This window comes from Zeus faber (assembly GCF_960531495.2).
Source record: "Zeus faber genome assembly, chromosome: 12".
Lineage (NCBI taxonomy): Eukaryota > Metazoa > Chordata > Actinopteri > Zeiformes > Zeidae > Zeus > Zeus faber.
Genome location: NC_137196.1, coordinates 21,749,667 through 21,761,694, shown reverse-complemented (window position 1 = coordinate 21,761,694; position 12,028 = coordinate 21,749,667). Strand labels below are relative to the sequence as shown.

Here is a 12,028-nt window from a genome sequence, read left to right as displayed (position 1 = left end):
TCAGAACTTTCATGGCCGTCATGGATCCGACGACCCCACAGACAATCTGATTCAGATGTTTATTTGGGGCGGTTCCAACATGGTGTCGTTTAAGTTTGAAGTTCAAGAGATTATTTGTCCCACATCGGTTCAGTATTGTGCGAGTTTGCGATCAAAAATCACGGCACGTCCCATTTGAACTGGGAAGTCGGAAATTTCTGATTTCCCAGTCGGAAATTTCATCCCAAACGCCCGCTCAGATGGGATTTCTGAGTTAGAAAGTCAGAAGACCCTCACCAACCCCGGCGTCAAAATCTAAGACGGCTGCTCTGCACATAAACAATAAGTGAAAGCTGTAGTATAACAACTTGTAGTATCCTGGACTTTTCTTTTGTTTCGTTCAATTAGGAAAAAGTAAATGCAGCCGAAATGATAAAAACACTGTTTTTATTTGCTTCGTTTGAAGAAACAGGAAAAGAGCAAGCGCGGCGGAGCGGAGATGCGTAATGGAGTCTCCATTACACGTGAGCAGCTGCCTGTTTTACAAATTATTAGTCTTAAATAAATATGAACAATGCCAACAATAAATATAAAACTATTCAAATGAATTGTCGCCTAGTAATTATATTCATTGAAATTGTTGGCGGCGGGGGTTCCTGCAAAAAACCTGCAGGTTTTATGTAACCGACCTTGTTTGGATGTAATTTATATCTATCCTTAAGAAGACAGAATTAATGTGAAGAAAGTCCTATTTCCACTCAAAGATGAATACATTCTGAGTTTATTTATTTATAGGTTTTTAAAATACATTATTATTGTGATGGCAGTTTTCTGTTGATTTACGAAGTGCGATAAAACATTTCTGGCTCCCCAAAATGGATGAATAATTTCGATAAATAATCGCAACAACAATATTGAATAGAATAATTGTGATTTTCATTTTAGCCGTAATCGTGCAGCCCTACCCACCCACAGCCGCCAACGCCGCCCGATCATAGAATTACACTGTAACCAGGCCGGAATGAATGAACTTTTGTTCCCATTCTGATGATGAATTATTAATATTCTTCTTCTTCTTCTTCTTCTTCTTCTTCTTCTTCTTCTTCTTCTTCTTCTTCTTCTTCTTCTTCTTCTTCTTCTTATTATTATTATTATTATTATTATTAATAATTATAATTATAATTATATATTATTTATATATTTGAGGAATTCTTCTGGTGAGGAGTGGTGGACTTCAGTTCAGACCACAAGCATTTAAAAAAATAAAAACTTAACAGTATGAAAAAAGGAGAATAAAAATAATAATGAAATAAAATAGGATAGAAATTTAAAATATGTGTCTATAAATAGCCAAAAACAGAAAACAGATATTAAGGATATTCAAAAATTCAAATGCGATACTATGAAAATAATAATAAAAAATAAAAAAAAGGTTAGCTATTATGTTCGGTTTCGTGACTATTGTGCATAACCTCTGGGTGCGTTGTCAAGGCATTTCACTGCATATATGTATGAAAGTGTATGTGAAGAATACACCTCTTGAGTCTTGAATCTATGCATAGGATAATTTCTCGTTGTTGTACAAAGGCAAAAAAAAATTATAAATTATAACATGAAATACTACTGTGCGCTAACTAGCTTATTACAGTGCGTACAGTGTAACGCCAGGGTTATTGTGCATTCATTATTGCACACGTTTGTGTGTGTGTGTGTGTGTGTGTGTTTGTGTGTGTGTGTGTGTGTGTGTGTGTGTGTGTGTGTGTGTGTGTGTGTGTGTGTGAGGGGGGGGTAGCTGCCAGAGTCCCTACAAGGTGGTGTCCGGGGTGAGAAGGGTCGGCCGCAATCTTCCCCGCCCGCCCCTGGAGGGGTGCAGGCCCTAGAGGGACGGAACGTCAACAAAATGATCACCTGCAGCCTGCCCTCTGCCCCTGGCGGCTGCAGCAGCGTACCAGTCGGTGACGGAGGAGGTGAGGGTCAACTCAATGATGGCGGTGTAGAGGTGCACAGGGTGGGGTAGAGCGGGTCAGGGAGGCGGGGCCGGCCTTCTGCTCAAGTTCACCTCCATCTCACCTGTCTTCAGAGCGCCGAGCTCCAGGTTGTTCTGGCCGCGCCGAGAAGCCAGGTGCTCCACCTCCCAGCCGCAGGCGGACTCGTCACCCTCAGAGGTGAGTCCTATGAGGGTGGTGTCGTCTGCAATCTGAAGGAGCTTGACGGGTTGGTGTCTGGAGGGGCAGCCGTTGGTGTACAGCAAGAAGAGCAGCGGGGAGTCGCCAGTGCAGATGATCCAGGTGTCTGAGATGCGGTCTGTTGGAGACCTGGTCCTATAGTGTACTGTAGTATAATGTACTGTAGGATAATGTACTGTAGTGTAGTGTTCTGTAGTATAGTATACAGTAGTGTAGTGTTGTATAGTGTAGTATAGTACATTAAAGCATAGTGTTTAGTGTGGTAGTGTTGTATCGTATACTGTAGTGTAGTATATTGTAGTATCATGTAGTATTGTGTAGTGGAGTATAGTGTGAAGTATTATATTGTAGTGCAGTACAGTGTTGTGTGGTATAGTGTAATTGTAGAAAAATAAAGATACTGTTATAAAAAAAGGCTTTAATCTGATCCCAGTAAAGGTTTTTGAACAATGAGAGACATTTATTGTATGATTGAAAAAATAATTACAATGGTAAAATACACAGAAAAGAGGAACGTTTTAGAAGGTAGCTACAAGGTGTGTTTGGGGAAAAAAAAACGAGCTGCCTTTTTTGCACTGTCCATAACAATCGCCGTAGGAATTGTTGAAAATATGCGATAACAAACAACCTTTTGAAGCAGTACTTGTACCCTGACAACATTTCACAACATTTGGTTTCTTTAGAGGCATGCACTCTGAGAGTTTAACATTTTTTGGTTACAGGAAAAAAAAAAAAAAAAAAGCACAGAGCAATTCGAAGGGAGTGAATTTGCGACAAAGACATTTTTCACATAAAAAAAATAAAAATAAATAACAATCAAAAAACAATCCACAGTTTCATCCTTTGGGGTGGAGAGGGAGGCCAGCTGACGGTGCAGGAATTTTTTTTTTAAACGAAATAAAATTAAACATCTTAGCTGGGGAATCAAGTAAGGTCATTTTGGTTAAATCCTATTCACGCCACGTGTTTTTGTCCTCTTTCACCGCTTGATCTTCCCTATCTCCTCGCACAGGATGGAGAGGTACTGCGTGAGCTTCACCATGACGATGATGAGCATCCCCCCGGTGAGCATGCACGAGGGCCAGAACAGCGAGTGGAACACGGCGCTGTTGCCGTACAGCCGGGTGAGGAGCACGCCCTCCTGCTGCTCGCTGGGGTCGTAGTAGCACGCCACATGCTGCGTGGCCTTCAGGCGCTCCGAGATGTTCCACACCACGGCGTGCACCGCCGCCGTGTCCTTCTGGCACTTGGGCACGAAGAAGCACTGGAAGGGGGCCAAGGAAAGGAAAGAAGAAGAAGAAGAAGAAGAAGAAGAAGAAGAAGAAGAGGGAAAGGTACCGAGGTTACCGAGGGGCGCGGTGTCGGGAGGGAGCACTCAGACCTTTGACTGAAGTAAAAAGGACAAATACCCCTGGCACAAAATCCCTCTAATAAAAATAAAATAAAAAAGTACCACATTGACGTTTACACTCAAGTTAAAGTATAAAAGTACTTGCTGTAAAGTGTTCAAAAGCATCAAAAGTAAAAGTACTTGTAATATTCACTGCTCTGATGTAACATCTGTAATACACTATAATACACCATACAATTCTACGGTAGCTTTTTTCCCAGCAGATGAGTGGTCATGCACATCCTGATTCCAACTATAAAATTATGTTATATAATTTATATTAATTATGTCATGTTTCATCATTATAAAGTTATAAATATTTAAATACTATAGGGAGTGTCATTGCAATGTACAGGGATATGAACCTAATGAATAATTGGTGGGTAACTGCCGAAGATTTTACTTGTCGATAGATTTGTAGATGTTTTCATTTTCATTCTTACTTCGTATTCCTTTCTTGACTTACACTGGGGGGGTTTCTACTTCTGTAATACCTTCATATCCCCAGGGGGATTAATTAAATCAGCAGTAATCCTAAATCAGCAGTTTGATACATACAGCCCATGTTTGTGTGTGTGTGTGTGTGTGTGTGTGTTTTTGTTTGTTTTTTTGCTTTGTCTTGCTTGCTTTTGATATACTGTATATAAATAGAAATCCTAATTCTTTTTTTGTTTTTTTTAACATTACCTGACTGTGTAACTGTGACTGTGCTTGGGGGAAAAAAAATAAAGGTATTTGCTTTGAAATGTACTGGAATAACAGTTGAAAGTCTCTGAAACCGAATATACTTGCAGATACTTGGAAGAATGTACTTAGGTGGAGTAACAAAGTACAAACTTTCCACTGCTGGTGACCACCCCCAAAGTTCCAAAATATGCACACACATGATAGTTCATGTGTCGTTATAAGAACAAAGAGCATTTCCTGACATTAAACTTGACCCCTCCGTCATCCCCTCCGAGTCTAAATCAGGTTCCCGGCGCCGACATCTGACTGGCATGCGTCAACACTCAACACGGCTCGGTATTTCACAGTATTCTCCCGCGGGCCCCGCTCTCACTTCGGCGCTGGCCTCCTGCGTCTCCTCGTTGTGGGACAGGCGGCTCACGCGGCCCGTGCTATTGACGCTGACGTAGACCTGCAGGCAGGGGTACGTGGACGCTCTCCAGCAGTCGGCGCCGCAGCTGTAGGAGCAGTTCACCTCCGCCGTGACGGTGGAGTTCAGCACCACGCAGACGCCTTCCTCCGTCCACACGCTGCGGGGGGACGGAGACGACAAACAGAATGAAAACGGCTCACGCCGGGACGCCGCCGCCGGTGGAGTCAGTTCCGCCGTAAAAAAAAAAAAAAAAAAGGGTCTCCCAAAATCCGGCCCCCCTCCGACCTGTCGGCGTAGGAGCGCAGGACGGTGATGCCCAGGACGAAGTACATCATGACCGAGGAGAGGATCATCCCCAGGCCCAGCAGCATGGCCCTGTCCTCCCCGGGTTTCAGGGCCGTCACCGCCTTCCTTTTGTCCAAGACGTCGGCGTCGCGGAACGTCTGGTAGATTGACCTGAATGACCGAAATAGTTTGAGATGGCGAGAAAAAAAAGAACGACGCAGACACGCCTCCCACGCCTTCCTGATTGGAAGACATGAAAGGGCATTCCGCGGATCTTCGGAGAGCATGTCTAAATCACAGGGGGGCTAAAATAGTATCAACCTGTTACCTCCTTTCGCTGCCTCGGCTCGCCCCCCCAGAGCTCTTGGCCCCGGCAACAAAGAACATCTTTCCCGATGAGTCACGGCCTCCTCTGCTCGCCGAAGGGGCACGGGAGGCTTGTCGAAAAGACCTGGGGAGACGAGTTGGGATTTTTTTTATTTGTCGAAGTCACAAAATGAATGGAAGTTAATTGATTCGGTCCCCTTTGTGGTATCGATACGCGTGCATGCTCGGAATCACAAACGCAAAAATTAAACCCCAGGTGGGCGCCGTTATGTTTGCAAACTGACTCCCAATTCAAATGAAGCCAAACTCACACCGTACCTTTGCTGCATAATTTGATGGAGAAACACCTACATGTTCTGCAGACGGACGAAGCGATGCGAGGAAAACATGCGGCGCATGCGTTTTCTCTTAAATGTTCTTTAAAGAAAAAAAAAAAAAAACACGAAAAAAAACAAACAAACACCAATCCTGCTTTGCCACAGAGCAGGCTGCTGCACGTCATGGTGTCATTGGACAGGAAAACGGCTCCAACCCGGCCCGGTGCTACCGAGGTGGGACCGGATGACAGATCTCCACGTGATGAAAGGTGTTGTGGTGTGTGAAAAGCATACCTGCCGAAGCACGAAGCGGTACAAACTTTCCACTGCTGGTGACCACCCCCAAAGTTCCAAAATATGCACACACATGATAGTTCATGTGTCGTTATAAGAACAAAGAGCATTTCCTGACATTAAACTTGACCCCTCCGTCATCCCCTCCGAGTCTAAATCAGGTTCCCGGCGCCGACATCTGACTGGCATGCGTCAACACTCAACACGGCTCGGTATTTCACAGTATTCTCCCGCGGGCCCCGCTCTCACTTCGGCGCTGGCCTCCTGCGTCTCCTCGTTGTGGGACAGGCGGCTCACGCGGCCCGTGCTATTGACGCTGACGTAGACCTGCAGGCAGGGGTACGTGGACGCTCTCCAGCAGTCGGCGCCGCAGCTGTAGGAGCAGTTCACCTCCGCCGTGACGGTGGAGTTCAGCACCACGCAGACGCCTTCCTCCGTCCACACGCTGCGGGGGGACGGAGACGACAAACAGAATGAAAACGGCTCACGCCGGGACGCCGCCGCCGGTGGAGTCAGTTCCGCCGTAAAAAAAAAAAAAAAAAAGGGTCTCCCAAAATCCGGCCCCCCTCCGACCTGTCGGCGTAGGAGCGCAGGACGGTGATGCCCAGGACGAAGTACATCATGACCGAGGAGAGGATCATCCCCAGGCCCAGCAGCATGGCCCTGTCCTCCCCGGGTTTCAGGGCCGTCACCGCCTTCCTTTTGTCCAAGACGTCGGCGTCGCGGAACGTCTGGTAGATTGACCTGAATGACCGAAATAGTTTGAGATGGCGAGAAAAAAAAGAACGACGCAGACACGCCTCCCACGCCTTCCTGATTGGAAGACATGAAAGGGCATTCCGCGGATCTTCGGAGAGCATGTCTAAATCACAGGGGGGCTAAAATAGTATCAACCTGTTACCTCCTTTCGCTGCCTCGGCTCGCCCCCCCAGAGCTCTTGGCCCCGGCAACAAAGAACATCTTTCCCGATGAGTCACGGCCTCCTCTGCTCGCCGAAGGGGCACGGGAGGCTTGTCGAAAAGACCTGGGGAGACGAGTTGGGATTTTTTTTATTTGTCGAAGTCACAAAATGAATGGAAGTTAATTGATTCGGTCCCCTTTGTGGTATCGATACGCGTGCATGCTCGGAATCACAAACGCAAAAATTAAACCCCAGGTGGGCGCCGTTATGTTTGCAAACTGACTCCCAATTCAAATGAAGCCAAACTCACACCGTACCTTTGCTGCATAATTTGATGGAGAAACACCTACATGTTCTGCAGACGGACGAAGCGATGCGAGGAAAACATGCGGCGCATGCGTTTTCTCTTAAATGTTCTTTAAAGAAAAAAAAAAAAAAACACGAAAAAAAACAAACAAACACCAATCCTGCTTTGCCACAGAGCAGGCTGCTGCACGTCATGGTGTCATTGGACAGGAAAACGGCTCCAACCCGGCCCGGTGCTACCGAGGTGGGACCGGATGACAGATCTCCACGTGATGAAAGGTGTTGTGGTGTGTGAAAAGCATACCTGCCGAAGCACGAAGCGGCTCTCCCGTCAACACCAGCTCATCGGTTCCCCCTCACGGAGCGGCGCCCCGGGGCCTGCGCCTCCTCTTCCTCGCCCGGCCGCCGAGCACACCTCGCCCCTCCTGGAACACGCTGGCTTTTATTTTGTCGTCATCCCAACGGCACACGGAGTCGTCGTGAGTTATTTGGTGTCGGGGTCGCCCAGGGGTCAGCGCGGAGGTGGAGGGGGGGGTCGACGGAAGTTTCGCTTTCCGGACGACCCGGTCTCCGTTCAGGGGCGTTGGCGGTATTTTGGAATATTAAACATTCCGCAGAGCTGTGTTGCTGGTGCTGATTTTCATTTGCCAATTAAAACAAACAAACAAACAAAAAAAAAAACACACACCAGTCAACGACCTAAATAAATACATTCAAAAAACTGGCTTCGTCATACTCTGCTATAAAATTACAAGTACCTAACCAGCGCAGAAGTCATAACCCCTAAAGTAAATCGTGCCTCGTCATAAGTGGCGGAAACTGTATTGTTCAAAATTCAAGATGCGTGTTTTGTCTTTTGTTTTTGTAACACATGCGAAGGAACCGAGGGGGCTGGGATTCAACTTCACGGGAAGCAAACGCCCTCGCTCCCGTGCCCGGACCGGAGCCGAGCGGAGCCGAGGGAAGAGCGAGCCGAGCGCCTCTCAGCCCAACATCTCCCGGTGCAACGCAAAACTCACGAAAGAATTCCCGAAGCGGAGAAAAAAAAACAGCTAAAAGTCGAACACACCGACGGTGTCTGACCTCTGCGCCCACGTCGAATACGCGCGATCGACGGTGACGTCACGCTGTGTGTTATCACGCAGCTCCGTCTTTTCGTTTTCTTTTCTTTTTTTTTTTGCTGTGTTAAAAAAAATAAAATAAAAATAAAAGCATGCTGTGGACCATTACCTCCGGCGTGCCTCAGGTTCCTCGCATAGCGTATTGATTTCGGCTAAACGGGGGACACACACACACTTTCAGGACGACCGTCTCACTCCTTCCACTGGAGTCTGGAGCTCGGTGGAGCTCGTGGGGGAGCGGGGGATCTCTGGCCCCCGCTGTGCTCCACGCTCCACAGAGGCTGAACTTGCAGTGGCGAGCTACTTCCCACCTAATGACATACAGGGAATGGACTGAGCCTTTTTTTATTTTTTATTATTATAATTATTATTATTATTATTATTATTAAAGAAACATGGGATAGGGAAGTTTCCACCGGGCTCATGGTCTGCCTCGCCAGCCTTGCAAAAGATTTTAAAGATTTATTATTATTTTAAAAAAAAACCAGCAAACAGCAACACTTTGAATGTGCAAATTCAATTATCTTTGAATGTTTATTTGGAATCCGGAAGGTCGAACACGTAAACCATGTTCCTTCATTTCAAATAGTTTGGTCGATGACTCTGAACGGGAATAGAACGCACGTTTTATCCTCAACACCATTTTGCAAGGGTGTTTTGTGCCGTTCTCCAGGCGGCCGATTATTTATGTTCTGCTGAAACGATCTTCTTCTGTGTCTGAAGGACTTAAGGGTTGATGCGTCAAGGCCCAGGAGTGTGTTAAGCCGCGATCCGCAGCAGGAATGGACTTTCCAGATTCTCTTATTATTGTACCAAAGAAATTTATGAGCGCAGTTCCTGCCGCAGAGAGGATCCGTGCACCTGCATGTGTCTTTTTTTGGTCCGCCTCTCATTGGCTCAGTGGGATCTTTTAAAACTGCGACAGAGGAGTTGCCGACACAATGTGTAGAAAACCATGAAGACGTGTATTTGGTGCCCAACACATTGTTACACACATACCATTAATGTCAAGTGGCTTTTTAATTATAAGAGAAAATAAGCATTTACTATGCTTGTTTACATTTAGCATGTACATTTAAATGAACTATATGGAGAGATACACAACACTACTGTATATACGACTGTTTATCATCTTCTCCATTTGCACCCTTCTGCCTGCACCAGAACCTCATGAACATCCTAGTGCGTGTTTATCCACCTTAGTATTTTTCAGGATCAGTTTTAAAAAAAGAGTTCAACGTGGCGACAAAACAGTCGGAGGGTTTGCTTTGCTTTGCTCTTTTTTTTTTTCTTTCTTTTTTTTGTTTTTGTGATATCTTAATGCCTTAAAGCTGAGCTTGGATCCTGCGGATTTGCTTTCTCTCCACCCCGCCGCTCTCACACGCCGCTCATTCACAAAAGCGGTCGATTCCGGCGCTCGGGTCCGCGGTCAATTTGTTCCCCGATAAGGAATGTCGCGGGATGTATTTTCCGCCTCGCCCTTGCTGTGATTATTGCGCCGTGGCCAGGTGTCTGCGTGGCGACTTTAAAAAAAGACACAGCTCCATTATACCGCTCCCCGGCGACGGAGCGGGCCGGCACTGAACGACCTAAACGGTACAAGGTGGAGAATGGAAATCTGATATTGTGAACAGTTTGTGGGCGGCATGTGTGACATATACCGCGTGTCATCAACATACTGTACATGCCGTGCGTGTGGCTTTGTGTCATGCTTGTGTGCAACGTTACTTATCCTTTCTACAACTCTTACAAAAAGTCTTTGTACAATTACGTATAAAAGCATTCCCCGATGAAGGCTCTCTTGCACTATAGGTCTGTCATAGAGTTCCATACCTTATCCTGAGCTCTTTACAGTTGCAATTACGAGTGTAAAGAAAGGGCAGTGTTGACAGTGTTTTTAAACCGTGGTATTCCCTATCTGTGACCGTCAAGCTGTAGATCTATGGTAATAAGCCTCATTTGACTAACGTGGGTTAAAGTGGAATAACAAGTGTAGCGTGTCTAATATGCGAGGGCCTACCTCTTGTCGGTGGCTTGTTATAATAATCCACAGTTGGGGCTACAACTGTCGCCAGTGGCTCTCCAGCACGGTCTGGGATCTACGGGATGCATGCCGGCTTCCTTAAACTCTTGCCCCGTGAACAAAATGCCAATCATACCTGTGCATGCTTGTGTACGTAATATGAGTTGCCTATAAATGCTGCGGCGCTTAAAATGGGTTTGCCAAGCGCGTTGTATCGCAGCCGGACGACATCCGGTGTTCACCGCGTGTGTCGGTAGATTTAAGCCACCCAGCGCTGTGCACACAAATGAGGATTCAGCCACAAGATCAGACTTGGCGCAAACTGGAAGCGCTGCCTGTGTAACGACAAGCGACGGGACGCGTTTCCCAATATGGCCACTAGGTGTCACTAAAGACACAGGAATTAGAAGTTTGTCGAGGACGCGTTGATTATTGGCAACAGCTCTACTGCACTATAACTGACTTAATTTGATGTTTCATGCTAATTTCAGCTACTCTTTGAAAAAATAAAAAATAAAAGTGCTCATTCTCAGTGCAGTAAATGTGACCGTATTTAAGTCGCATTGAAAAGATAACATCCAGGAGGTTCCCGGATTTTTCATTCCAGCATTTGTCGTGTAGGTGTAAAAGAGGGTTCCCAAGGGATCTATGATCAAATAAGTAACTGCAGGGAAACACTTAATTTTTTTTTTTTTTTTTTTTTTTCCCGAAAAATCTCTGGCAACCAGGTCAATGTGCGTGAACCTGTTGAGCCGAGCTAAAACATTCTGTGACAAAATATTTTCAGAATCACACCACGCTGTGTCACACTTTGACCCTCGTGTAAGAATTCCACTGAGTTATGTAGGGTATGTAATGACGTATTATACCGTCAGTGTGTTTTACAGGCTGGTGAGGCTGTTTCGAGGCATTGGAAATAGCTGATAACTCTCCTTGCCTGTATTTTGACACCAAAATTCAGACAATAGGGCCCGTTCAGCCATTCTACAACACAAATGCAATTGATTCACTTTTGCTGTGGGCTAGACTTAGTGATTCCCACAGCACTGCCGGGCTCTCGCTGTGGAAATTTCCTTCAGCAGAGCCCTTCATTAGCCCTTTAATGTTCTCGTTATGGATCTCCTCCTGCCAGGAACTACCAAAAGGCATTCGATATTCTGGAAGAACGTGGCTCGCAAGACAATCTTGCACTGAAACCGTAGAACTTTGCTTAATGTCTCCGTAGGACGATCCATTTCGTGTTTGCGTTTCCCCTGGAAAACGATGTCGCCCCTTTTCCCCCTCCGGTGAGAAAAACAGCCGTGACCCACTGCATCACACTGAGTGCCAAGACAGAAGTGCGGACCATCTGGACTATTCCTACGTATATTTTGGGTTAGGCCTAAACATAGCAGCAGCCGAAACTGCAGGACACATTTTGTGGGGCACGTTTGGAGGTGAAACAACACAGAAACACGGGAGATGAAAGCTGATTCTTCTTTGTTTCTCTGGTTCTAGAAATAGCTCTCGCTGAGCAGGCAGCAAAACTAAACAGTGTCTCTCACCCGTCCTCTCACACCCATAATGCACCATTTTAGTGGTGTCACGTGTAATGTAAAGGTAACTGGCCAAAAAAATATCTATTTTTAATAAGCTCTTACCAAATGAGTGTTATTATTAGTAGGCTTATTATGAAGCACCAAAATCTGCATGTCTTCCATATCACTTCACTTTGTGCGTGCAAGAATGAAAAAAGTCATTTGGAAGTCCAAAGGAAATACTATTCAAATGTTGTTGTTTTTTGTTGTTTTTTGCATGTGT

The 12,028-nt window shown here is 45.8% G+C and overlaps 1 protein-coding gene and 1 long non-coding RNA gene across 6 annotated transcripts; one reads left to right on the top strand and one right to left on the bottom strand.

Annotated features, from left to right (window-relative positions):
- Positions 1 to 2,568: 2,568 nt before the first annotated feature.
- Positions 2,569 to 7,966, bottom strand: kcnmb2a (potassium large conductance calcium-activated channel, subfamily M, beta member 2a). 5 transcript variants are annotated; one of them, XR_013844427.1, is made up of 6 exons: positions 7,089 to 7,966; positions 6,779 to 6,901; positions 6,451 to 6,621; positions 6,127 to 6,322; positions 5,268 to 5,390; positions 4,970 to 5,110 (listed from the first exon to the last, which is right to left on the bottom strand). XR_013844427.1 is itself a non-coding variant. In XM_080011096.1 (5 exons), the coding sequence occupies exons 2-5, from the start codon at positions 5,324 to 5,326 to the stop codon at positions 3,145 to 3,147; spliced, it is 711 nt and encodes a 236-aa protein (XP_079867222.1). In that variant the 5' UTR covers positions 5,327 to 5,390; positions 6,127 to 6,257; the 3' UTR covers positions 2,569 to 3,144. The 5 variants fall into 5 exon arrangements, 4 of the variants coding, with proteins under 4 accessions (XP_079867222.1, XP_079867219.1, XP_079867220.1 ...); XM_080011096.1 differs by lacking the exons at positions 6,451 to 6,621; positions 6,779 to 6,901; positions 7,089 to 7,966 and adding exons at positions 2,569 to 3,429; positions 4,616 to 4,811 and having other exon boundaries at positions 4,940 to 5,110; positions 6,127 to 6,257; XM_080011093.1 differs by lacking the exons at positions 6,127 to 6,322; positions 6,451 to 6,621; positions 6,779 to 6,901; positions 7,089 to 7,966 and adding exons at positions 2,569 to 3,429; positions 4,616 to 4,811; positions 5,578 to 6,115 and having other exon boundaries at positions 4,940 to 5,110.
- On the top strand, positions 7,426 to 8,313 carry LOC307238200. Its single transcript, XR_013844428.1, has 2 exons — positions 7,426 to 7,563; positions 7,964 to 8,313. It is a non-coding gene; the product is annotated as an uncharacterized lncRNA (long non-coding RNA).
- Positions 8,314 to 12,028: the final 3,715 nt, after the last annotated feature.